General features: G+C 39.9%; 1 protein-coding gene and 1 long non-coding RNA gene across 12 annotated transcripts in view; one reads left to right on the top strand and one right to left on the bottom strand.

Annotated features, from left to right (window-relative positions):
- LOC309616961 overlaps window positions 1-24,112 on the top strand; it is a 37,963-nt gene that overhangs the window by 976 nt on the left and 12,875 nt on the right. For 2 of the 8 annotated variants that reach the window (XR_014237670.1, XR_014237671.1), the window contains exons 2-3: window positions 1,740-1,798; window positions 23,673-24,108. This is a non-coding gene — a long non-coding RNA (uncharacterized lncRNA). The other 6 variants (XR_014237673.1, XR_014237672.1, XR_014237674.1 and 3 more) reach the window with 6 other exon arrangements.
- Window positions 661-23,716, bottom strand: LOC309616840 (zinc finger protein 649-like). Of its 4 annotated transcripts, XR_014237611.1 has the most exons (7): window positions 23,609-23,716; window positions 15,225-15,423; window positions 12,839-12,965; window positions 12,471-12,566; window positions 7,776-7,874; window positions 2,422-2,481; window positions 661-1,585 (listed from the first exon to the last, which is right to left on the bottom strand). XR_014237611.1 is itself a non-coding variant. In XM_082368031.1 (6 exons), exons 2-6 carry the CDS (start codon window positions 15,357-15,359, stop codon window positions 2,477-2,479), a joined length of 462 nt encoding a protein of 153 aa, XP_082224157.1. In that variant the 5' UTR covers window positions 15,360-15,423; window positions 23,609-23,716; the 3' UTR covers window positions 1,823-2,476. The 4 variants fall into 4 exon arrangements, 3 of the variants coding, with proteins under 3 accessions (XP_082224157.1, XP_082224156.1, XP_082224158.1); XM_082368031.1 differs by lacking the exon at window positions 661-1,585 and having other exon boundaries at window positions 1,823-2,481; XM_082368030.1 differs by lacking the exons at window positions 661-1,585; window positions 2,422-2,481; window positions 7,776-7,874 and adding an exon at window positions 3,619-7,713 and having other exon boundaries at window positions 23,609-23,699.

Here is a 24,112-nt window from a genome sequence, read left to right on the forward strand (position 1 = left end):
AGCAACTAAGCCCATGCGCCACAACTACTGAGCCTGCGCCCGGGAGCCACAACTACTGAAGCCCGCGCACCCAGAGCCCGTGCTCTGCAGCAAGCGAAGCCCCCGCAATTAGAGAAAGCCTGCGCGCAGCAAAGACCCAATGCAGCCAAAAATAAAATTAAATAAATAAATTTATTAAAAAAAAAAAAAGCTCTGAGAAAGGGAAGTGATTCTGTTAAGTATTGCAAAGCCCAACTGATTAAGCCCCACTCCCTATAATTGTACAACCTGGCTCAGAGAACCTTCGAAGTAAAAGGGTTAATCATTCATTTATTGACCCAGCAGATGTTTATAAAATGCGTACTCTGTGGCAAACACAGGTCTGGGTGCTGGAAATATGAAAAGTATAAACGCAGACAAAAATAACACTTTTTTTTCGTGGAGCTGTACATTGTACTGTTACAGACCAGGGTTCTTGGACTCTTTAATCAATAGGAATTGGTAACAGGCCAGATAAGAAACTTGGGCAAGGCTTTATTGTGACTGGTGCTGCAGCAGGAGGGAGAGAAAACAAGTAACAGGTTCCCTTTCTTGCTGGGGGTAGGGGGGTGGGGAGCTGGTCCCTTAAATGGGGTGAGGGTAGGGCGCAGGTCCAGGGGTGGGGCAGGAGGGTGGCTTAGGTAGTCTGCCCACCCCCTCTAGGGCTGTGTGCAGCGATTAAGCACAGGACCCTGCTTTTGCTCTCAGTACCTCAGAAGTGGCAGTTGGGTTTTGGTCTTCTTGTATCTTGTTCATAATTGGCCCCAACTGTGCATGCACAGCAGTTATTTTTAGTCCCTTCTATTATAGTTTCATTGTATTCTGTTGCTGGAGGACTTTTGTCCAGGTGCAAGCACTGCAGCAGTGTCCTAGATCCCAGCCTGTCTCACTACTGGTGTGCAGAATGGAAAAGTAACTTGGTTTTATTTCCTCATTATAGCGAGTGTTATGATTCCCACCTACAACCTTGACCTAAAATGCCTGGAGGGTAGAGCACTGAACAAAAGACTTTAGTCTGAAGCCTTAAGATCTAATGGAATTTGTTTCTCTAGGTTTTGGATTTGCGTGGGACCTGTCACCCATTTTTTCCTTACGATTTGTCTCTCTTAGAATGGGAATATCTATCCCACCTCTGTCCCACCATTGTATTTTGGAAGCACATAACTTACCTGTTTTCAGGGGTCCAAAGCTGGAGAGGAGTTTTGCCTCAGGGTGAATTGTACCTCAAGTCTTACCCATATCTGACTTAGATGACACTTTGGATATAGACTTTCTTTTTTTAACATTGTATTTTATTTTATTTTATTTTGGCTGCATTGGGTTTTCGTTGCTGTGTGGGCTTTCTCTAGTTGCAGCGAGCGGGGGCTACTCTTCGTTGCAGTGCGTGGGCTTCTCATTGCTGTGGCTTCTCTTGTTGTGGAGCATGGGCTCTAGGCGCACAGGCTTCAGTAGTTGCGCTGATGGGCTTAGTTGCTCCACGGCATGTGGGATCTTCCCGTCCCAGGGATCGAACCCATGTCCCCTGCACTGGCAGGCGGATTTCAACCACTGCGCCACCAGGGAAGGCCTGGATATAGATTTTAGAGTTAATGTTGGAATGAGTTAAGACTTTTGGGGCTGTTGGGATGGAATGTATGTATTTTGCATGCAAGAGGGACATGAAAGGGAGGAGACAAGTCCAGTGGAGGAATATTATGGACTGAATGTTTGTGTCTCCTCAGATTCACATGTTGAAGCCCTAAGACGTAGTGTGGCTCTATTCGGAGATGGGGCTCCTAAGGTAAGAAATTAAGGTTAAATGAGGTTGTAAGGGTGGGGCTCCAGGAAGTTTAGTGTCCTTATTTATAAGAAGAGAAACCAGAAAGCAGTGTCTCACCAGAAACTATATCTGCTGGAACCTAGATCTTGGACTTCTAGCCTCTGGAACTATGAGAAAATTAATTTCTGTTGTTTAAGCCACCTACTCTGGTATTTTGTTATGGCAACGAGAGCAGTCTAATACAGTGGTGAATTACATTGTTTATAAAATTAGACAACTTTTAACCGACTTGGCATTCTTTGGATACACCCAATGTAGTCATGAAGTATTTATCTTTTTAAAATCTTGCTTAATGTGTTCAGTAGAAACCTGGGAAACATTTGTGGGGTCATGGTGGAAGGAATATGATTTTGGATCAAGCAAATTTAATATGGGCTTACTATGAATTGATTCTGGCTTTAATGTGTGAGCTCAGTGAGAATGGCTCTAACAGTTTGCTTGGTTGGTTGACTGAAACTTGACTCAAAGGTGAACTACATTAAAGTTTAAATGCCAGAAATTCCTTGTTCCATATTCTGTAAAGTATCCAAAAGTATATAGAGTTAGGAATGCTAATGTAGATTTATCATGTAAAACCAGCTTACCCATCCCCTAAATACATATCCCAGGAGCATCCAGAAGACAGTCTCTTCAATGAAGCTAATCTGGCAACAGAAAATGGAAGTAAACTATTATAAGATTCTGTTACTATACACGAAGAGGTATATATAATAATACTTATACTGACAAGTTAATGATACATGCTGTAAACTAAAGGAACCACTTAAATAACAAAATTATGGGGAATTCCCTGGTGGTCTAGTGGTTAGGACTCCGTGCTTCCACTGCTGGGGGCCCGGGGTTCAATCTCTAGTCGGGGAACTAAGATCCCACAAGCCACGCATGGCGCAGCCAAAAATAAATAAATAAATAAATGCTAATAAGCCAACAAAGAAGATAAATAATCATAAAACATACTCAGTTACTCCAAAAGATGGTAGGAAAAGGGGAGCAAAGAATAGATGGGGGCTTCCCTGGTAGCACAGTGGTTAAGAATCTGCCTGCCAATGCAGGGGACATGGGTTCAAGCCCTGGCCCGGGAAGATCCCACATGCCGCGGAGCAGCTAAGCCTGTGCACCACAGCTACTGAGCCTGCGTGCCACAACTACTGAGGCCCGTGTGCCTGGAGCCTGTGCTCTGCAACAGGAGAGGCCACTGCAATGAGAAGCCAGTGCACTGCAACAAAGAGTAGCCCCCGCTTGCTGCAACTAGAGAAAGCCTGAGCACAGCAACAAAGACCCAGCACAAGCCAAAAATATAAATTAAAAAAAAAAAAAAAGAATAGATGGGATGAATAGCAAATTGCACATTTTTAATCTCAACCTAACTACATTCTCACATTAAAAAGACATATTGTCAACTCAATAAAAAAGCAAGGCCTAACTATATGTTGCCTTCTAGAAAACCACTTTAAATATTAAGTGACAAATAGGTTAAAAGTAAACTATGTTAAATAGAGATGTGAAAGATATAAAAAGAAAGTCCCAAGTCAACTTTCTAGAGATTAAAAACTACAATTTGAAAGAAAACATACACTGATGTAATTAATGGCAATTAGACATTGCATAAGAAAAGATTAGTTAACTTGAAGACACAGCAATAGAAACTACCCAAAATGATACACGGGGCTGTGCTGGGGGATCTTAAAAAGCATGAGAGTTTTTTAACCTATTTGGATATGCAAAAGAAAAGACCAGTGAAGTTGATGACAAGGCAAAAGAAACTCAGGTACAAAGAGAACAAAAGCTAATAAAAGCTTTTATTAAAAAGAGAAAAGCCTTGAGTTCTCGGCCAATGGGGTAAGAGGTATCATTGTGAGGAATGCCAGGTGGAAATCTCTCAAACTGCCCTCCACTCTCTTTTCAAGATAGTGAATGAAGAAACAATATTATGGGAGGACTTATAAAATATGAACATGTAACGTATAATATATTTTTTAAACCCCATTACACATTGTTATAATTAACATGTTAATCACTTCTCTACCTTTTTGATCCAATGGAATACAGTTATAACTGTTTATACAGTTATCATACTGTCCTTGTTTGCTCAATCTAGCATCATCAGTTTCAGGTCACTTCTGATTGGTTTTTCTCAATATTGGTCACACTTTCCGGCTTTTATGCATGCTTGGTAATTTTTGGTTGGGTGACAAACATTGTTAATTAATGTGTTTGCACTCCTATAAATATTCTTGAGGTTTGTTTTGAGATACATTAAAGTTACTTGGAAACAGTTTGGTCCTTTCTGATCCTACTTTAGATCTCAGTTGAGCAAGACCAGATTGCTTATTGGATGAGACTCAGCCAATTAACAACGAGTGCCTACTCTATGTCAGGCATTCTAGACATCTGCTATATAGGGGTTAACAGAAGGTCCCCAAACAGTAGAAGTACTTGTTACTTCTTCATGAAGCTTACAGTCTAAATTTTACAGACTATAACTTACATTCAAGACCTTATATTTGAGCACAAACTCAGGAAGATGATATTTGTTGTTTGATATTTGTTATATTTGTGCTTTGTATTGAAACTGATATAGTAATGTTTATACATGACCTAAGATCTTCGTATATTCCACATTAAAATCCTTAAGAAAACAATTGAGATGTTCTCTCCAAGTGATTCTAAGTTTTTACATCATGTGTTTTTTAAAAATCATTTACAATGCCATTAAGATACCTCATCTACTTACATGCCTCCACTCCTAGCTTCTCCCTAAGGGACCTGACCTCATGCCCGCCCTTCCTCAAATCCCAGTTTTCCAGCAGTAGACTTGGTCTGAACCTTAACGCTACATCAGTTTTATGCCAGTCCCTACTGACATTACTTCTGGCTACAGCTCAGTAATTATAGAGATTCTGAAAATATTTGCCAGATTGGTTAAAGGCCTATAGTATTCCAGTCTAGAAGCAGATTCAGCCCACACTTCCAGAGCTCCTTGACCTATTCCCAATCTGATTCAGTCGATCCAGCTCTGTGGAGTATGAGATACCAGGCCAAAGTTGATCCTATGAAGATCTACTTTTCTCTTCCTCATGTGACACTCAAACATGTAAGACTCAAGAGTCCCTGAGTTGAGAAGAAATGGAACCACCCCAACATTCTTCCTGACATCTATATCCATTCCATCAATGAGGCAAAGGGAAGGGTTGGGCAGGGAGCTATCTCCAGAGGGAAGAATGCAGCTGAATAGTTATCCAGTTTAGACTTTCATATTCCCAGGATTCTGAGAATAATTTGCATAATCAGAGAAGGGGGAGAGCTAGGATGGAAGCAAGAAGAGTCATCTTAATTTGTGTTCAAATTGCCCATCTTATTTTCATGTTTTCAGGAAAAATACTACCAAGAGTTATGTTGGAATGTATTTCATTATTTAATTTATAGGTTTAAATTACTAATTGTCCTTGGGCTTTCAGTTCATTTTGCAAACCTGATTTCACTACCTTTTCAAGTCTAGAAAATTTTAAAAATCACATTTATAGTGACCTTTATGGTATAATGCTTAGTCTTATTTATAAATTAAACTTAAGCTCATCCAAGGACATTGTTACATTTATGAATTTAATATTCATTTCTGTTGTGAGGGAATTCAGTTGTCTGAAATAATATTTAAATAAATTTAGAGCCTAAGAAATGCAGCAGCTAATCATATATTGGGTGGGCATTGAAGATAATTTTTTTTTAAAAAAGAAAAAGAATCCACAATTAGGAGAAATGAGTATAACGTGATAACCTTAACCAGTGATGTGAGGTAGACTGTCTTTCTCCTTAAAATTATGGAATCATAAGCATAGTAACTAGGAATATGGTTCAAGGTTTCCTGTCCAAAAATGTACATCAGGTATGTTGTGTAATGTATTATGAAGTGGGAATTGGTACATAAAGCTCTCGAATATTTCTCATTTTCACAGGCTTTGCTTCACAAGAACTTTAGTAAGATATTCCACAATTAGTGTGTTCACAGTGTTTTACTTGTATATGATTTCATCAGCTAATGGATGGGGCGGAAAACCCTGCCACATTCACTGCCTTCCAAGTTTCTCTCCAGTATGTAATGACACCTATTGAGGGAAGGACTTTACCACTCTCATATTTTTACACACTCTAAGCTCGCTGATGACCTTTGGTAATCACTGATAATAGGGTCTATCTTCCAAAACACAGCTTTCCTAACCTCTGCCTTCATAGGTTTGCTTTTTATACATAACCATATAATCAGCTATACATTATTGCTCAAGGCTTTTCCAAATAGAATGTACCAGTTTTTTCCTATGTGTTTTTTGTGACATAAAATAAGATGTAATTGACCACTGGAGGCATAACCACATTCATCGCATTCATGAAGTTTCTCTCCTGCACAAACTCTCTGTTATCTCCTGAGGGTGCACCTCTGGCATCTGGATGTTCCATAAGGACTACATTCCTATCTGCTAGGAGCCCACTGATGTTTAATGATGTCTGAGGGGTTGCAGAAGGCATCTGCACAGTCACCATATTAACAGGGTTTTCCCCCTGCATGAGTTTACTAGTATCTAATAAGCTGTGACCCTTTGTGGAAGGATATTCCACCTTCAGTGAATCTACTTGTTTCTCTCTTGTGTGTGTCCTCTTATGTTTAACCAAGCATGACATGTGGGAGAAAGCTTTCCCACACTCATTGCATCCATAGGGCCTCTCTCCCGTGTGAGTTCTTTGATGGACAATGAGCATTGTCTTTGTAGTGAAGGCTTTCCCACAGTCACTGCATGCATAGGGTTTCTCTCCTGTGTGAATTCTCTGATGTTTAATGAGTCCTGATTTCTGTGAACAAGATTTTCCACAGTCAGTACATACAAAGGGAGTCTTTCCTGTATGAAATCGCTGATGTGCTATGAGGCATGCCTTCTGACTGAAGGCCTTACCACATTCAGTGCATCCATAGGGTTTCTCTCCAGTGTGAGTTCGTTGATGTATAATAAGATTGCCCTTCTGTATGAAACCTTTTCCACATTCACTGCATATATAAGATTTCTCTCCTGTATGAATTTTCTGGTGCAGAATGAGCTGTGATTTTCTGGAGAAACCTTTCCCACACTCATTGCATACATGGGGTTTTTCTCCTCTTTTGTTTCTCTGATGTATAATGAGCTCTGCCTTCCTAAAGAAGGCTTTGCCACATTCAGTACATTCATAGGGTTTCTCTCCTGTATGAGTTCTCTGGTGTTCAGTTAGCTTGAACTTTCTGTAGAATGCTTTCCCACATACACTGCATACATGGGGTTTATTTCCTGTATGAGTCTTCTGGTGTTCAGTAAGCTGAAATTTCCTGAGGAAGGCTTTTCCACACTCACGGCACTCATGGGGTTTCTCTCCTTTGTGAGTTCGCTGATGTTCAGTGAGCTTGAACTTCTTGGAGAAGGTTTTCCCACACACACTACATCCGTGGGGTTTCTTTCCTGTATGAATTCTCTTATGTTCATTGAGCCGAGACTTCTTGAGGAAGGCTTTGCCACATTCAGTACATTCGTGGGTGTTCTCTATTTTGTGTATGTCCCGATGTTTAATTTCAGTATGAGTTTGCTCATGATCAGCATGGAGAAAGGATCTCCCATCTCCATTAAACTCAGCAGGCTCCATTTTTTTGCAGCTTGTACTCAGGTTGATTACATCTAAATATGATTTCAAAGTTTTCCCATGTAAATCAAATACATCATGATTTGGCCTTAAAGGAAAACAACTTTTGCTCTGATAAATAATATTCTCAAATGCATTCTGTTCATAACACTGTTCCAACCTCTTCAGTATATTTTGGTTTTGCCAGTGTGGCTGCATATGATCATCCACTTTCTCAATTTCTAGGAAAGAGAACAATGAACCCTTCCATGAGTATCATGGAATAAAACTACTTCAAAAATACCTTGGGGGACTTCCCTGGCGGTCCAGTGGTTAAGACTTCGCCTTCCAATGCAGGGGGTGCGGGTTCGGTGCCTTGTTGGGGAGCTGGGATCCCGCATGCCTCATGGCCATAAAACCAAAACATAAAACAGAAGCAATATTGTAACAAATTCAATAAAGACTTAAAAAAAGATACCTTGGGGTGAGCTGGCTCTTTAATGGAAAACCTATGATATCAAATATAAAAGAAATTCCAAGTATAAAAGTACCTTATCTTTTTTTTCAAAAAACTTTTCACAATTGTAATTAAATATATATAAGATAAATTTTACCATTTTAACCATTTTTAAGTGTATATTTATGTGGCATTAAGTACAATCACATTGTTGTACAACCATCATGACCATTCATCTCTGGTTCTTTTTCATCTTCCCCAACTGAAAAACTCTGTATCCATTAAACACTAACTCCTGTCTCTTGGAAATGGTTAAAGACATAGTAATATAAAACACCAAACAACCCAAAAGATAACAGCCATCAGGGTAAAAATCCTTTACTTTCACTGAAGCCATATTCTGTGGTTGGAAAGGGAAACAATAAACAAATAAGATAAGGAATAAAGCAGGCAGTTGCAAGTGTGACAGTGGTTTGAAGAAGCAAAGGAAATAAGAAATGGAAGATATCAGGATTTATTTGGAAGGAAGGATAAACAAGACTCACTAATGGATTTGATGTGAGGAGAGGTAACAAAAGAGGGAATCAAAGTGTACGCCTAAGTATTTGGCTTGACCCATTGGGTAGTTGGGTAGTGCCTTTTAACAAGATGAGGAATATCGCCGAACTTCAGAATGTGAGGGAAACCAAGTTCAGAATGTGAGGGAAACCAAGTACATTTTGAAACATATCATCTTTGAGATAATATCCAAGCATAGACACGGAAAACCCAGTCAGATGATAAGACTTGAGTAAGTTCTTGACTGAAGATAGCAATGTGGAAACATCAGTATGTAAATATTATTTAAGGGGACTTCCCTGGCAGTCCAGTGGTTAGGACTCGGCACTTTCACTGCCACGGGCCCAGGTTCAATCCTGGTCGGGGAACTAAGATCCCGCAAGCTGCACGGCGCAGCCAAAAAAAAAACAAACCCCAAAACCAAAAATATATATATTATTTAAGGTCAGAGTATTGTATGAGATCACTTTCTGAGAAACACGAAGACTGAAAAAAGATGAAGGCACAGACGAAAGCTTTAGTCATTCAACGTAGAGTTTTGGGAATCCTAGAGCCCGCTGAAGAGACCCTAACATAACCATGCTGGTAAAGAAAGAAGCAGACGTGGGTGTTAGAACATATACATCAAAGAGGCAACTCAGAATGTTGGACATACAGGTCATGATTTCAAGAAAATTCTAACAGACTCTTGGGTGCTCATCCTGTTGCTAAAACATGCCATTCTTCTTCATTAGGTAGACCATCATCAAATTCACTTTCCCAAAGCACCAATCTCACATTCTAATCTTGCATGGAGCTGTGACACATTCTCATATGTTCCCACAGAAAGAGGGACATGATGATCCTGATGGACTTTCACAACAGGCTAGTGGGGCACAGTCTTTTTTAGAAGCAGATCTGCTGCACCAGACATGGGAATGCTCACCTTCTTCACTATTCTGTACCTGTATGGATGTCATGGTGGAATTTTTCCCATTTCATTGTCCCTGATATACTAATCTCTCAACTTGCCAACAACAGCGTCTTCTTCCTTAATCATACAGTAATGTCTCTGCTGGCATTAATTAAAGGGTCTTATAGGACCACCTTCCTCCTGAATCAAGACTTGTGACAATTTTATCTTTAGTTTTTCTTAGAACATCTGGCTATACCTTATTATTTCTATAATGCTGCCACCGAGGTTAAAAATAAGACTATCTAGAGTTAGAATATACAAAACCTAACCTCCACCATGCCTCCTTTATTATTAACACATAAAAGTCACAACAGTAAGCCTGGTGATAAAAGTTTACATTACCATGATGTACCCAGTTTATCTAAGTTTCCACTCCACTAGCTCCCCAACAAATACCTTCAAATATTGGTCTCCACATGGCTGGTTTCAGGCCAATCTTTTGACAGTCCCCACATGGCCTTGCACATTTCCAGTTTCTTGCCATGTTTCCTTATCATCTTATTTCAAAACTGAGCTATTTTTCTCACCTAAGATACTTTATGATACTATCACTCTTCATTCTCTCTATACCACTTTAGGCTACTTTTCTTCTAAATTTCTGAAATAGTCTCTATATTTACTATTTACTTGAATTTTGTATAGCCTTCAATGATAGCAGAAACATTTCACACGTTCAAAAGCTTAATCTGTAAATATTACATGAAGATTTGTCCTAGCTTTGCTCATAAAATCTTTGCTCTGAAAGACATTTCTTTGCTTCCCACTAAATTTAGTCTCTTCTATCAAAAATCCTTAGCATCATCTCCCATCTGTTTTTTTCCCCCCCTCACACTCCGTATTGTGGGTTGAATATGTCCCCCAAAGAGATATGTTTAAACCCTAACCCCTAGTAGCTATGAATGTGACCCTATTTGGAATCAGGGTCTTTGCATCTGTAATGAAGTTAAGATGAGGTCATAATGGATTAGAGTGAACCCTAATCCATTGACTGGGGTCCTTCTAAGGAGAGGGAGATTTGGCTACAGACACACAGAGACATACAGGGAGAAGGTCATGTAATAACAGAGGCAAAGACTGGAATGACGTGTCTACAATCTAAGGAACATCAAAGATTTCTGGCCACTACCAGAAGCAAGGAATAGACAAGAAAGGATTCATTCCTAGATCTTTGAAAGGGAGCATGGCTCTACCAATACCTTGATTTTCAAATTCTAGCATCTAAAACTGTGAGAATACATTTCTGTTGTTTCAAGTCACCCAGTTTGTGGTAATTTGTTACCTAGGAAACAAACATACCCCATACCTACTTCAGTGGCAAATTCAGTCTTTATTGTTCCAGAATCTTCTCATACTATCCTCAAGCTGGGTTGAAGTCACCAACAACCAGGTCTCACATCTCGTTTTCTGCTTCAACACCTGCCTATTCCAGTCTATTTTCTACTGACAGCCAAGGTGATACCTCTAAAACATAAATTATATCACGTCACTGCTATACCCTAATCCTTCTAAAGGTTTTCTCATTAGGAGGACAATCAAGTGTTTGAAATGGATGACAAGGCCCTATGTGACCAAATGACCTATTGCAAACCCCCAGTTATGACCCCATTGACCTCATCTCCAATCATTTTCCATGCTGATGGTTTGGTGTTTACAGTCGTTTTCACCACCAGACATAGTATCTGTGTACTTTTTCCCACTTATTTTTATTGTGATAAATTACACATAACACAAAATTTACCATCTTAATCATTTCTGAGTGCACAGTTCAGTGTATTAAAATGCATTCACATGGTGTATAACCATCACCACTATCTCTCTCCATTAACTCTTTTCATCTTATAAAACTGAAACTCTATTTTTGTTAAATTTCTGCCTCCTCTTCGAGAGTGGGGACTTAGGTGTTTGATAGAAGAGAAATTTGTGTCATAGTAATATGGTCAACTGGGACTTAATGCCATCAGACTATGAGGAGGAAAAGGATAGCTTTAGGGAAAAGAATCCAGCAACAAAATCTAAAGTTTAAGAGAATGATTAATTAACAAATATAAAAAGGAACTACAGTAAGGTGGGCATGAGGTTTTATGATTTCGTTTAGGCTAGGAAATGAGAATGAGAAAGTTTAGAAACGTCTTTCCTAATTAAACAAAGAACAGGAATAGCAGAGGCATTAAATATAGGAGCCCAGAGGGTAGAGCAGATTCAAGGTAATGCCAGGATTTAAGATGTACAGAAGTACAAGAGAATCTCAATTTTAAAAAGGATGTTGGAAAGGGATTTTCTGGGAGGGAAGATGGTTCTAGTTTCTCACACAAAGAGAGTGAACTCATTGGGAATTGCCATGGAGACAGGTTAAAATATATGGTACCAGCGGGTATATTAGACAGTGTTAAGGGACATGTCAATTGCAAGTCTCCAAAAAGAGCTTAACACATTTGAATAAAGTAAAGTTTTATAGCCTATGAGACAGAGCAGAGGGATGACAACAGAACCTTTGAAGAATCTCAGAGGGGGTAAAAAGAAAAGTCAAGCAAGCAGATGAATACACATTAAGAGACCACCTTACTACAAGAGTAAGGCACCTGAGGTGCAGTTGGATGTCATAAAGGGAAATAAATATTTCCCAATGGAGCAGGAAGGTGTATGAGTCAGAAGACAATGATGAATTCAAAGTTTTCTCTTAGAAGAGAGACACGGAAGGAGGAATTTCATACCAAAAGACGTGAAAGGAACATAAAATCAGACTATAACAAGTGAAGAATGGGAGGATTTGAAAAACCAAGCAAGAATAATCCTAGGAGGGGGAAAGTTGACATCTAAGAAGAAGTAAACAGGGATTCATTCCAAGATGAGATAAAGTGGTATATTTTCCTCTAAGTTCTTGCACAGAAAAAGAGCTCTCATATGAGGAAAGGGATACATGGAGGCTGTTTCTGTATCCTCAGACACCCTCACCACTGGGATGCCTTCTCTAAAGGACTAGAAAGTGATTTCCACAGCCTTCCCCCTCTTGCTGGTTCTCTCTCACTTACCTGGATGGGGGTGACTGTGAACTTCATCTTCTAAGGTCCATGGTGGTTCTCCTTGTTCCAACTTGGAGAGTATATCAGGTTTGCTAACTTGATACCCTGTTCGTGGGAAATAACAGAAGACTTAGGCTCATCAAATGGCACTAGGGATCTGTGATGCTATGAGAATGGTACACTTTAGGGACTGCACGATCTGCATGTTTGGAAATTAAAGGCTTGTCTCTAAAACGCGGAGAGATTATACCTTCTCATCTGGGGCCGGGGGGAGGACTGAAAATCTCCCACTTCAGAGCACCACAGACACAACAATGCTTTCAAAAGCTGAAGAAAGAAAAGGCACCATCCAAGGGACCCAGGGGAGCCGTCCTCACCCACGGACAGCAGGTTGCTATAGTTCTCCAGCATCACGTCGCGGTACAGGTCCTTCTGATCAGGGTCCAGGAGCTGCCACTCCTCACACGTGAAGTCCACGGCCACATCCTCCAGTGTCAGCGATCCCTGTAACAACACAGTCCATGTGATAAGAGTGTTTCTCTCATTATTGAAATGAAAGGTGTGAAATAATAGAAAATATATATAATGTTCTCTGTCCCTGGTTGCCGGCTTAGCGCTCCTAAAACCGTTGTAGTCTCCTAAGTGATAAAAGCACTAGGAGCATCTTTTGTTCTAACATTTGGTCTTTGAATTCAATCCTAATCTGACACTAACAACTCAGAGTTACCATCAGGCTCCACAGGCTAAAGAGCTCAGTCCCACAAGACTGCCTTCACTTCAGTCACCAGTACAAAGTCCCAGATTCCAGGTTCCCTGCACTTGTGCCCAACTTAGCTACAAATTCGGGGGTTCCCATAACTTCCCTGCTAAGGTTTGATAATTTGCTAGAACAACTCAGAACTCAGGAAATTGTTATGCTTACTCTTATAGTTTATTATAAAGGACACAAATGAATGGTCACATGAAGAGGCTCATAGAGCCAAATCTAAAAGGGTCCTGAGTGCAAGGGCCTCTGTCCCTGTCGAGTTGGGGTGAGTCACCCTCCCAGCAAGTGGACTGTTTGCCTACTTGGAAGCTCTCTGAACCCCGTTGGGGTTTTTATGGACGTTCCATTACATAGGCATGACTGATTAAACCACTGCCTACTAGTGATAGAGCTCAATCTCCAGCTCCTCTCCTGTCTACTGAGATCAGAGGGTAGAGCCAGAAGTTCCAATCAAGGCTTGGTCTTTCTTGGGATCAGCTCCCATCCTGAAGCTCTCTAGGGGCCCATCCTGAGTCACCTCATTAGCATAAACTCACATATGGCTCAAAGGGGCTTGTTATGGATAAAAAAAGACACTCCTATCTCTCAGGAAATTCCAAAGGTTTTAGGAACTCTGTGCCAGGAACCAGAGACAAAGACTATATATATATATATATATATATATATATATATATATATATATATATATAATATATATATATATTATTATACCACAACGAGTCACTTGCTTAATTAAAATAAAGGCAATAAGGAGGTGGGAGGTAACAACTAGATTCTTGGGGGGGGTATTCTCTTTCATTTATCAAAATTTTATAAGCAATTGAACTTTTTCTGGTTAAATTTTCCTTATTACTTGATCAATTATTTCATTTTTAATAGCTTTATCAACTTGGGAATTTAAATTTAGTGTCAATACATAATAACCATCATCACTCACAAAAATACTGGTATCTCGTTGAATGGCACAATAGCAGTACCAGGATTAGATGTAATTGCTTTAAACTGACCAAACATCAATTTGATGATTATTATTTTGCTAGTTTCAATATTTAGATGAGTTCTTCTTTTCAATATAGTTCACTAATTTTATTCCAATTAAATATAACAACATCTAGCTCTTTCCTATCTACACAAAATATTTAACTTTTTGGGCATGAAAAGTACAGTAATAACTAGATTTTGAACACAGGGAAGGGCTCTGTATTTTCTGAGATAAGGTAAAGTTCTAAAGCAAACTCTGTGGATTTCAAAAACCCAAGCCATTACCAAACAAGAATTTATAACTCCCCGTGGCCAAATCTGTACTGAAGCAGCCGTTCTACAACCTGTTCACAGATGTCCTTTGATAACTGTGCAAGCCTTCCATTTTCCTGGGCACTTTAGGTTTTATTCAAGGATAAAACCAGCCCAAAACAAGTGTGGGTATATAAGTCACCAAGCTGTGGTCTTTTGAAACACTGTGTGCACTGAATTCTACTTGGTTTAGTCCAGCAGAGGACTCAGAATAATCATATAAGAAACAGCCATACACAACCTGCTTGTATATCTATCAATATTAGAAGAATGCTATGAACACAATGAATGTTATCACCTCTAGAAAGAAACCATCAAAGAGATTTCCCAAGACTTAAGTACCATGAAATAGTGACATTTCCTGAGGAAATGATCTGCCTTCTCCTCAGATTCAATGGATATCAAATAACTTATCATGATTCTCTGGTTGCAATGGCTGACAGATTACATGCAAGTTGATGGTTTATGTAACCAGGAGGGACCTGCAGAGTCATACATTATATACCAACATTGGTCATGTAGTCCGAAATCTACGAACAATATATACCTGATTCTACTTCATCATGATTTTGAAGGTACAGTTTATTTCTCCCCAGAGCCCATTTTTTCCCAATTTATACTTTTCATTTAATTGGACTGCTTTTTTTTTTTCAGCCTTCTGGAAATTCATGAGGGAATCAAGAATAAAACAAACCCAAAGTCACCTGAGCCTTCGTCATTTTCTTGTTTTGGAAAATGCCAAGTAACTGGGATGTTGTTTTTAGTCTCTTCTGGATCTGCCCTAAATTTCTGTTCCAAAATCTCAGTCTCAGGTAACGGATGTCCCACGAAATGACCATATGCAACTACAGGAACCTTCTCCTCGTCCTTTATTTGATTTCTCTTGCTCCTCGAAGCCAGGACCTGTGGAGTGAAGAGTAAGTTCATTTGGATGATATATTCCCTCTGGGCCCAGATGCTGTCACTGCTGCTGTTCACCCACCTTAAGTCAAGGCCAGTGCTTCTAACTGTCCCTTTATTTGATGCCCCTGCGGCAGTAAAACATAACAATCTAAATGGGGGGGGGGGGTATGCCTTCTGTGAAGTACAAGTAGCATGAATGAGAAAGGGAAGGTGGGAAAGGAAAACCAGCACAGCACAAAGCCTGGCAGAAGAATGGCAGAAGACTTCTCACACAGATCAGTTTGGGGAAAGAAGACATATAGAAGTGAGGCTCTGGACATTTTTTCCCTTAAAATCACGTGTCCACATACTCCTTTGTAGTGGGTTGAATGGTGCCCCCCCAAAGATATGTTCACATCTTAACCCCATGAACATGTGAATGTGATCTGATTTGGTAAAAGGGTTTTTGCAGATGTAATTATAGGGATCTCAAGATGAGAACGTCCAGGATTATCCAGGTAGGCCCTAAAATCCAATGAGTGTCCTTATACCAGACACACTGAGAAGAAACACACAGGGAAGATGAGACCATGTGAAGACAGAGGCAGACATCAGTTATGCTGCCACAAGCCAAGGAATGCCTGGAGAATCTGGCAGAAAAGGAGAAGGAAGTGAATGGACATTGGGCAGGTGTGCTGGAGGTCCCTAAGACCACGCCCAGATTCAGTGATTCCTTAGGACTCCCAAGATTTAGCACATAACTGATTTATTACCATGAAAGTATACAAGGCAAAATCAGCAAAGAGAAAAGGTGTGGCAAAGTCTGGGGGAAAACGAGGCACAAGCTTCCAAGAGTCCTGTCTCCATGAAGTCACAGAGGATAGGCTCAGTTCCCCCGCAACAAGTTGTGATAACTCATGTGAAATGTGTTAGCTTATTAGAGACTCGGTGCCCATGGCTTTTATGGGGGGCTATTCCTAGTACATACCAAAATTCCAGAATCCCAGAGGAAAACAGGTGTTCAAGACAAACCATATTGTTTGAAAGAAGAGTCTTGGCACAGTGAGCCACTCTTGATAGGGAAGAGTGGGAACCCTCCCAAAATCTAAGTTCCCAGATGCCAGGGAAGGCATCTTGTCAGCAGGCCTTTCCAAGGAGAACAGTCTCAGGTCAGCTATGTCAACTCTTTGCACAGCAAGGAACCAGGAGTGTCTGCTACAATATATTAATAGATTAGAAAAGTCACATGATCGCCAAAGTCGATGCTGAGAAAAATATTTCATAAAAATCCAACATCTATTTAAAATTTGAGCCCGGGGTGGGTTAGGAATTCATTACTGCCTTAGCATGAAAAAACAAAGCATGACCTATAGTTTTTAAAAAAAATACATTCAGTATACTACCATCCTCATCTATTTCTAAAACACAAAACAAGAGTATGTATTGTTTGTGGATACATACACATCTAGTAAAAGTATGAAAATATGCATAATATATAACAAGATAGTAGTTATCCATGGGAAGAGAAGGGGGGGGAAATAGAAGATGATATGACTTCAGTTGTATTTGTATAAGTATATCTTTCAAAAAGAAAAAGAACATAATAAAAAATAAAACTGAATAAATCCCACATATGTCCAGCTGAAAGCCAGAGATAAAAGCACTCACCAAGAGGATGGGTGGGTTTGTGTGTGTGTGTGTGTGTGTGTGCATGCGTGTGCACGTGCTAGTGCAACAATACCATTATTTTTCACCACTGTTCTGGAAACACTCCCAATGCAGTCTGATAGAAGAATCAAGTAAGAATTACTAACATTAAAAAAAAAAAAGAATTACTAACATAAGAGATGGAGGCCAATTTTAGTGAACACCAAAAATAAGAGTATTAAGTTAACTGACCAGTTATACAATCTATATGTAAAAATTGACAGCATCGTAGAGTGACATTAGCAAAAATGGTGGAGTACAGACCTCCAGGGGATTCCTCAGGAGCACTAAAAAAACTGACAAAAACTGTCAGAATCAACCTTACTGGAACTCTGGAAGATAGTCAATGGTTTACAGAAACAAAGTGAACCCTTGACCAGGAGAAAGGTCACTAAAACAGGAGACTTTTTATGGCATTCTAAGTTAGCCTTGCCCCCACAGCCACTGTGGCAGAGCGGCAGCCTGTATTCCTGGTGTGGATGGATACCTGGACCTGTAGGGCGCAAAATAAATCTTGTTCCCAAGCAATTGTTCGTTTTTACCTATTTGTGGGTTCCCTAAAGGACAGACACAAGAGGCCTGCATACAATATACACACGGAGAAGAACATGAGCTTTCACCTCTGTCTGGTACTTAGGCTCAGCAGAAGCAGGAAAAGAAGCCTAAGGCACTGTTATAAATGGACTGGCTAAGTTTGAAGGAGTGCCCCAAACAGAACCAATATGCATTCTTTTCTTTTTTAAACTCAAAGAATTCTACAGTGAGACACATAAAGTTCAAACTATCAAAAGCCAAAGATAGAGAATCTTCAAAGTAGCAAGAACCAACTGTCATATGCAATGGATATGAAATAAGATGAACAGCTGATTTCTACCAGAAATCATGGAGATCAGAAGGCAGTGCCTTCCTGGGACTTCCCTCGTGGTTCAGTGGTTAAGAAGCCACTTGTCAGTGCAGAGGACACGGGTTTGAGCCTTGGTCCAGGAAGATCCCACATGCCATGGGGCAACTAAGCCCATGCAACACAACTACTGAGCCTGCCCTCTAGAGCCCACGTGCCACAACTACTGAGCCTGCATGCCACAACTACTGAAGCCTGTGCGCCTAGAGCCTGTGTTCCACAACAAGAGAAGCCACTGCAATGAGAAGCCCACACACTGCAACAAAGAGTAGCCCCCTCTCACCCCAACTAGAGAAAGCCAAAAATAAATAAATTTATAAAAAGAAAAGAAAGGAAAAAAAAAAGGCTGTGCCTTCTTAAATCAAAGTGCCAAAAGAAAAACGTAGGAGGTAAAACTATTAAACTCTGACCTCAACTTTGGCAACAGAGCCTTACATATGACACCAAAAAATACAAAGAACAAAACAAAATAAGACTTCATTGAAAAAAAATTTTAATTTATTTAATTTATTTATTTTTGGCTGCATTGGGTCTTCGTTGCTGCGTGTGGGCTTTCTCTAGTTGCGGCAAGCAGGGGCTACTCTTCGTTGTGGTACGCTGGCTTCTCATTGCGGTGGCTTCTCTTGTTGGGGAGCGTGGGCTCTAGGTGCGCGGGCTTCAGTAGTTGTGGCTCGCAGCCTTAGAGCGCAGGCTCAGTAGTTGTGGCGCACGGGCTTAGTTGCTCCACGGCATGTGGGATCTTCCCGGACCAGGGCTGGAACCCGTGTCCCCTGCGTTAGCAGGCGGATTCTTAACCACTGCACCACCAGGGAAGCCCCTAGACTTCATCAAATTTCAAAAGTTGTCTGTATAAGACGCTACCAAGAGAGTGAAAAGGAAACCCACAGAATGGGAGAAAATATTTGCAAATAATATAACTGATTAAGGGTCTAGTGAGCAGAATATATAAAGAACAATTACAATTCAATAACAAAAAGACAATTTAAACAATGGACCAAAAGGCTTGAATAGACATTTCTCCAAAGAACTTATAAAGATGGCACATAAAAAGATGTTCCTCATCATTTGTCATTAGGGAAACAGAAATCAAAACCACAATGAGATACCACTTTACCACTTCATACCCATCAGCATGGCCATAAAAATAAATAAATAAAATAATAAGTGTTAGCAAGGATGTGGAGAATTAGAATCCTCATACATTGCTGGAGGCAATGTAAAATGGTGCAGCCTCTGTGGAGTACGGGTTGGCGGTTACCCAAAAAGTTAAATACAGAATTACTATATGACTTAGCAATTCTGCTCTTAGGTATATGCCCAGTAGAATTGAAAACCGGTATTAAAACTTGTACTCAAATTTCGGAGCTGCTCTACTCATGATAGCCAAAAGGTGGAAACAACCCAAATGTCTATCAACAGATGAATGAATAAACAAAATGGGGTGTCTATCAACAGATGAATGAATAAACAAAATCCATAAAGTGAAATATTAGCCATAAAAAGGAATAAAGTACTCATAGATGCTACAACATGAACCTTGAAAACAGTATGCTATCTGAAAGAAGTCAGAATTAACAGGTGACATATTATATGATTCCATTAATATGAAATGTCCAGAATAGGCAAATCCATAGAGACAAAAAGGCATTTAGTGGTTGCCAGGGACTGGCGGGGGAGACAGGAATGGGAAGTGAGTACTTAATGGATGCATAGTTTCCATCTGGGATGATAAAACAGTTCTACAACTAGATAGTGGTGATGTTTGTACAATGTTGTGACTGTACTTAATGTCACTGAATTATACACTTTAAAATGGTTAAAATGATAAATCTTACGTTAAGTGTGTTTTACCACAAAAAGAAATTGATAGAATTATATAAAAGAAAATTGATGTCTGTTACATGGCGGAACATTTTAGTGGAATACTTTAACACTGTATACTGAAAATTTCAAAATAGTTATCACTGGTAACCAAAAATTTTACTTCTAGAAATTTCTGCAAAGGAAATAATGGCATAAGCATGCAAAGATACATATTCCTATAAATGTGTGTATATATATTTATACATAAATGTATACATAATATATTTATATATTTATACATAAATGTATACATATACATAAAGTATTATATAGATGCAGTGATAGAGGATTAACTGATTAGTATAAACTTTCAATGGAATACTGTGTAGCTATTTAAAAACATTCTATATTTAGTGAAAAAGTACGTAACTCAAAGTTATATGTAGCATAAATGTTTTTCTGCCATAATACAAAATGTGTAAAACATATGTCTGAAGAAAAATGCACAACCTAAAAGTTGAGAGTTATGTGTTATTCAAAGACCTTACGGGGACTACAGCCTGGGAGGCAACCTCTCAGGTAGCTGAGGAACTGCTGAGGTAAGGTAAAGAGGACCCAGGACATATACATAAGTTTTTGCCGAAAAAGAAATATGTAGTTAAATGTGAAAAGATAACTGCTAATCACAAAAAAACCGTATCTCAAGTTAATGATTTTAGTGGTTTTCTATGTATGGGAAGATGCAAGAGTCTGGGCTCGTTGAAATTATTCCTTAGATATGCATCTTAACAATCTAGGGCCAGTATCCTGTTTTTCCCCATCCTGAATTCCCCCCTTGGGGCACCATGGTCGGGGTGGGGGGTGGGGGCATGCTGATGCAGTGGCTGACGGCAGACAACATTCCTTGTTTACTGGAATGGCAGGTGACATTTTTGTATGCATATATTTATACAGACATACCAAAAAATACTGATACCAAAAAGTTAATGTGATTATACCTAGATATCATTAGATAGGTCATTTTATTTTCTTAATTATCTTTTCACAAGTATGTAAAATATGTGTAATAGAATATAAAATTATTGTTGCCTAATTATTACTGTAAGTTTATAGTCTTTTAAGTTTTCATTACAAAAAAATGAGTAAATGACATGAGTGATATATTTTACAAAGTATGAAAGTACAAACACAGAAAAATAGCAGCTGTTTATTTCTACCATGTATGTGCCACTAACCATCACAATTTTATATATCTTAATTCCCTTAATTCTCAGCAAACTTGAGAGAGGGACTAAACTTTTATTTGCACAAATGAAGAACAAGACTCAGGTTCAGTAACTAAATAAGTGTTCTGGACCCAATTCCAACTTTTGGTGGAGGGAAGGGGGTCCCCCCCATACCACGAAGCAATTCTCCTGACACCAGCTGGGCATCCTACTTCAGTTCAGTTCTGACACTATGTGCCCAGAGACAGCATCAGATCCCACAGGTTAAGGGTTCAGTCCCACAAGACTCCCCTCCCCCCCCCCCCCGCCACCCACCCACCATCACATAAGACGCCACTCTCAAGTCCAGATTATTACCTGTACTTCTGACCAACTGGCTATAAATCACAGGTTCTCATGATCTTCTCCTTAGGTTCAATTAATTTGCTAGAGTGGCTCAAGAACTCAAATATTTTACATACTAGATTACCGGTTTATTATAAAAGAATATAACTCAGGAACAACCTGATGGAAGAGATGCAGTGGGGAAGGCATGAGGAAAGGGTGTGGAGCTTCCATGCCCTCCGCGAGCCACTCTCCCAGTACCCCCACGAGTTCACCCCGGAAGCTCTCTGAATCCCTTCCTTTTAGGTTTTTGCAGAGGCTTCATTATATAGGCATGATTGAGTAACCGGCTGGCCATTGGTGGTTGATTCAATCTCCAGCCCTTTCTCCTCGCAAGAGGTCAGGGAGTGGGACTGAAAGTTCCAACCCTCTAATCACATGGTTAGCAGTACAGACAACTAGCCCCATCCTTAGGTGCATTCCAAAAGTCACTTCATTAACATAACAAGAGACACCTTAATCACTCTCAAAACTTTGAAAAGTCCAAAGGTTTTAGGAGCTCTGTGCCAGAAACCGGACGAAGACCAAATATTTCTTATTGAAAATCACACTATCACTGTTATTCACCCAAGTCATCAGTAAGAGCAAGAATCCAGATTTTTAAAAGCCAGATTCATTTCATTAGCAAATCCATACATTTGTCACTGGGACAATATTATTTGGAAATGCTCAGATCATTCACTTGGAAAATATAAAGGAATTAGTTAAGCTATTGGTAGAACTGTAGTTGATAGAAATGCTTAAGTATTTAGGGGAAAGTATACTGATGTCTGCAGTTTACTTTGAAATGCACCAAAATTTTTTTTAAAAAAGAAAGAGGGACTTCCCTGGTGGTCCAGTGGGTAAGACTCCGAGCTTCCACTGCTGGGGGCGCGGGTTCCATCCCTGGTCGGGGAACTAAGATCCCGCATGCCGCCCGGCGCGGCCAGAAAAATAAATAAATAAAAATAATCAAAAAAAGAAAGAAAACAAGATGAATTAATGAATGGAGGGATGGATAGATAACTGACAGAGCAAATATAGTAAAATGTTAATGGTACAATCTAAGTGGTGGGTATAGTACATGTGCGCTGTAAAATTCATTCAACTTTGCTACGTTTGGAATTTTTCATAATAAAATGTTGAGTTCATAATTTCATAATGAACTGTTGAGTTGGAAAAAGCTATTAGTAATCATAAAATTTCAGTGTAGTAACCAAAAAAAAAGTATTTAATAATATATTTTAAAATTGTTTTACTATGTTAAAGAAAATGAAAGGAGATAAAAATTAGAAGGAAAAAAAAAAAAAAGACCCTAATTTCAATTGCAACAAAGCCAAAAACCAGGAAGGAGATGTGGGTCAGGGAAACAAACCCTCGGGTAAATACCAAATCCTAATGTAATCCTAAAAGTAATAACTAAGAGAATTTGTATTATGGAAATGTTTAGAATATGAAATTAACTTTTTTAAAAGAAGCAAATTACACCTGTGTTTCCATAGTTTATCTGAATTATGAAAATTAAGTAGAGAAAATAAAAAGACAAAAATTGAAATATACTAACATTTGAATAAGAGTTGTGAAACAGAATTTGAGGGACCAGAAGGGTTATTTTACTGGTGTCAAAAAGAATCTGAAAAGAAATATCCAGGTAAACTCTCAGTAAGGAGGAAAGAAACCTCATCTTAAACAGAAAGTTTACCACTTTAGATTTGCTTAATGCTTGATCTCCCTAAATTTCGTATCTGTGGGGACGAAAGGAGAAGGTGATGTAGGACCCTAAGGAGACTTCCAAAGCAGTCCTTGGAGAGGAAAGGGGGCTTCAAGGACTGAAGGGAATTGTAGCGTTCATCTGGTCTATCTCACCCCTGGCTACTCCGTCACTGAGCGCCAAATGAATTCAAACACCACTTACATTGACAAATACCAACCCCCCTCCCGTTCCCAATTACTGAGCCCTATTAACAAAGTGAACTACAAAGACCCCAAACTCTGACCTCAGGACTCTGAGTCCTTGATTTCGATGGACCTTTAATGCACGACCACGAGAGTTCCCCCATGCCCGACAGCAAAGGCATCCCAACTTCAGACCCAGGGTGCCAGACCACCAGCTCTCCCCGCGGACTCTGCGGCTCCTACCTACACGGACGCCCACAGATCCTCTCTCACCCCTTAACCTATCCCACGGAGAGAGTCACACACTGACCTGATTTCCTCTCGATCCCACTCCGATCTCCTAGCGGCTACACTTGTGAATGCTTTCACTTCAGGTTCCCTAAAGCCAGCTTCGGCACCGGACTACGGCGGCCGATGAGGGACTGAAACTCTTCTACGCAGCCCGGACAATTGGACTTCCGGCTTCTCCTTCGAGGGTAATGTGTCCGCGCCCTCTGCGCCTCCCCACCCTGGGGGCAGCCATCTTTGAGTATTTATCATGCAGAACAGAGGTGGCTGTTTCTGCGCCACTAACCCGGGTGGCTCGAGACCAGCAAAGGGCCCCTGAACTGTTCCCTCACCTGATACTTCATCCCCTGTGCGGCGAGCCTGGAAGAGTTGCAAACCACTGCACAAGCTGCATAGAGTTTCAGAGGCTCGAGCTTATACAAGGCAAACATGGCGCGTGCGCCGTCCACTTCAGCAGTCAAGAGTAATAGTAGGCCCCATGACAAGTCCCTGCATCTCAGCTTGTGAGGTTAGACTTAGCAGGTGA

Source organism: Balaenoptera borealis (assembly GCF_965194805.1).
Source record: "Balaenoptera borealis genome assembly, chromosome: 19".
Lineage (NCBI taxonomy): Eukaryota > Metazoa > Chordata > Mammalia > Artiodactyla > Balaenopteridae > Balaenoptera > Balaenoptera borealis.

What these genes read in the sequence shown, in the direction of transcription:
- LOC309616840 (XM_082368030.1), bottom strand. Translation starts at nt 15,359, where the DNA reads ATGGTCATTTCGTGGGACATCCGTTACCTGAGACTGAGATTTTGGAAC. An exon ending in AGAAAATGACGAAGGCTCAG is followed by an intron (nt 12,966 to 15,224) that starts GTGACTTTGGGT and finishes GTGTTGTTACAG; the next exon opens with GGATCGCTGACACTGGAGGA. An exon ending in TCACAGTCACCCCCATCCAG is followed by an intron (nt 7,714 to 12,470) that starts GTAAGTGAGAGA and finishes TCTCTTTCCTAG; the next exon opens with AAATTGAGAAAGTGGATGAT.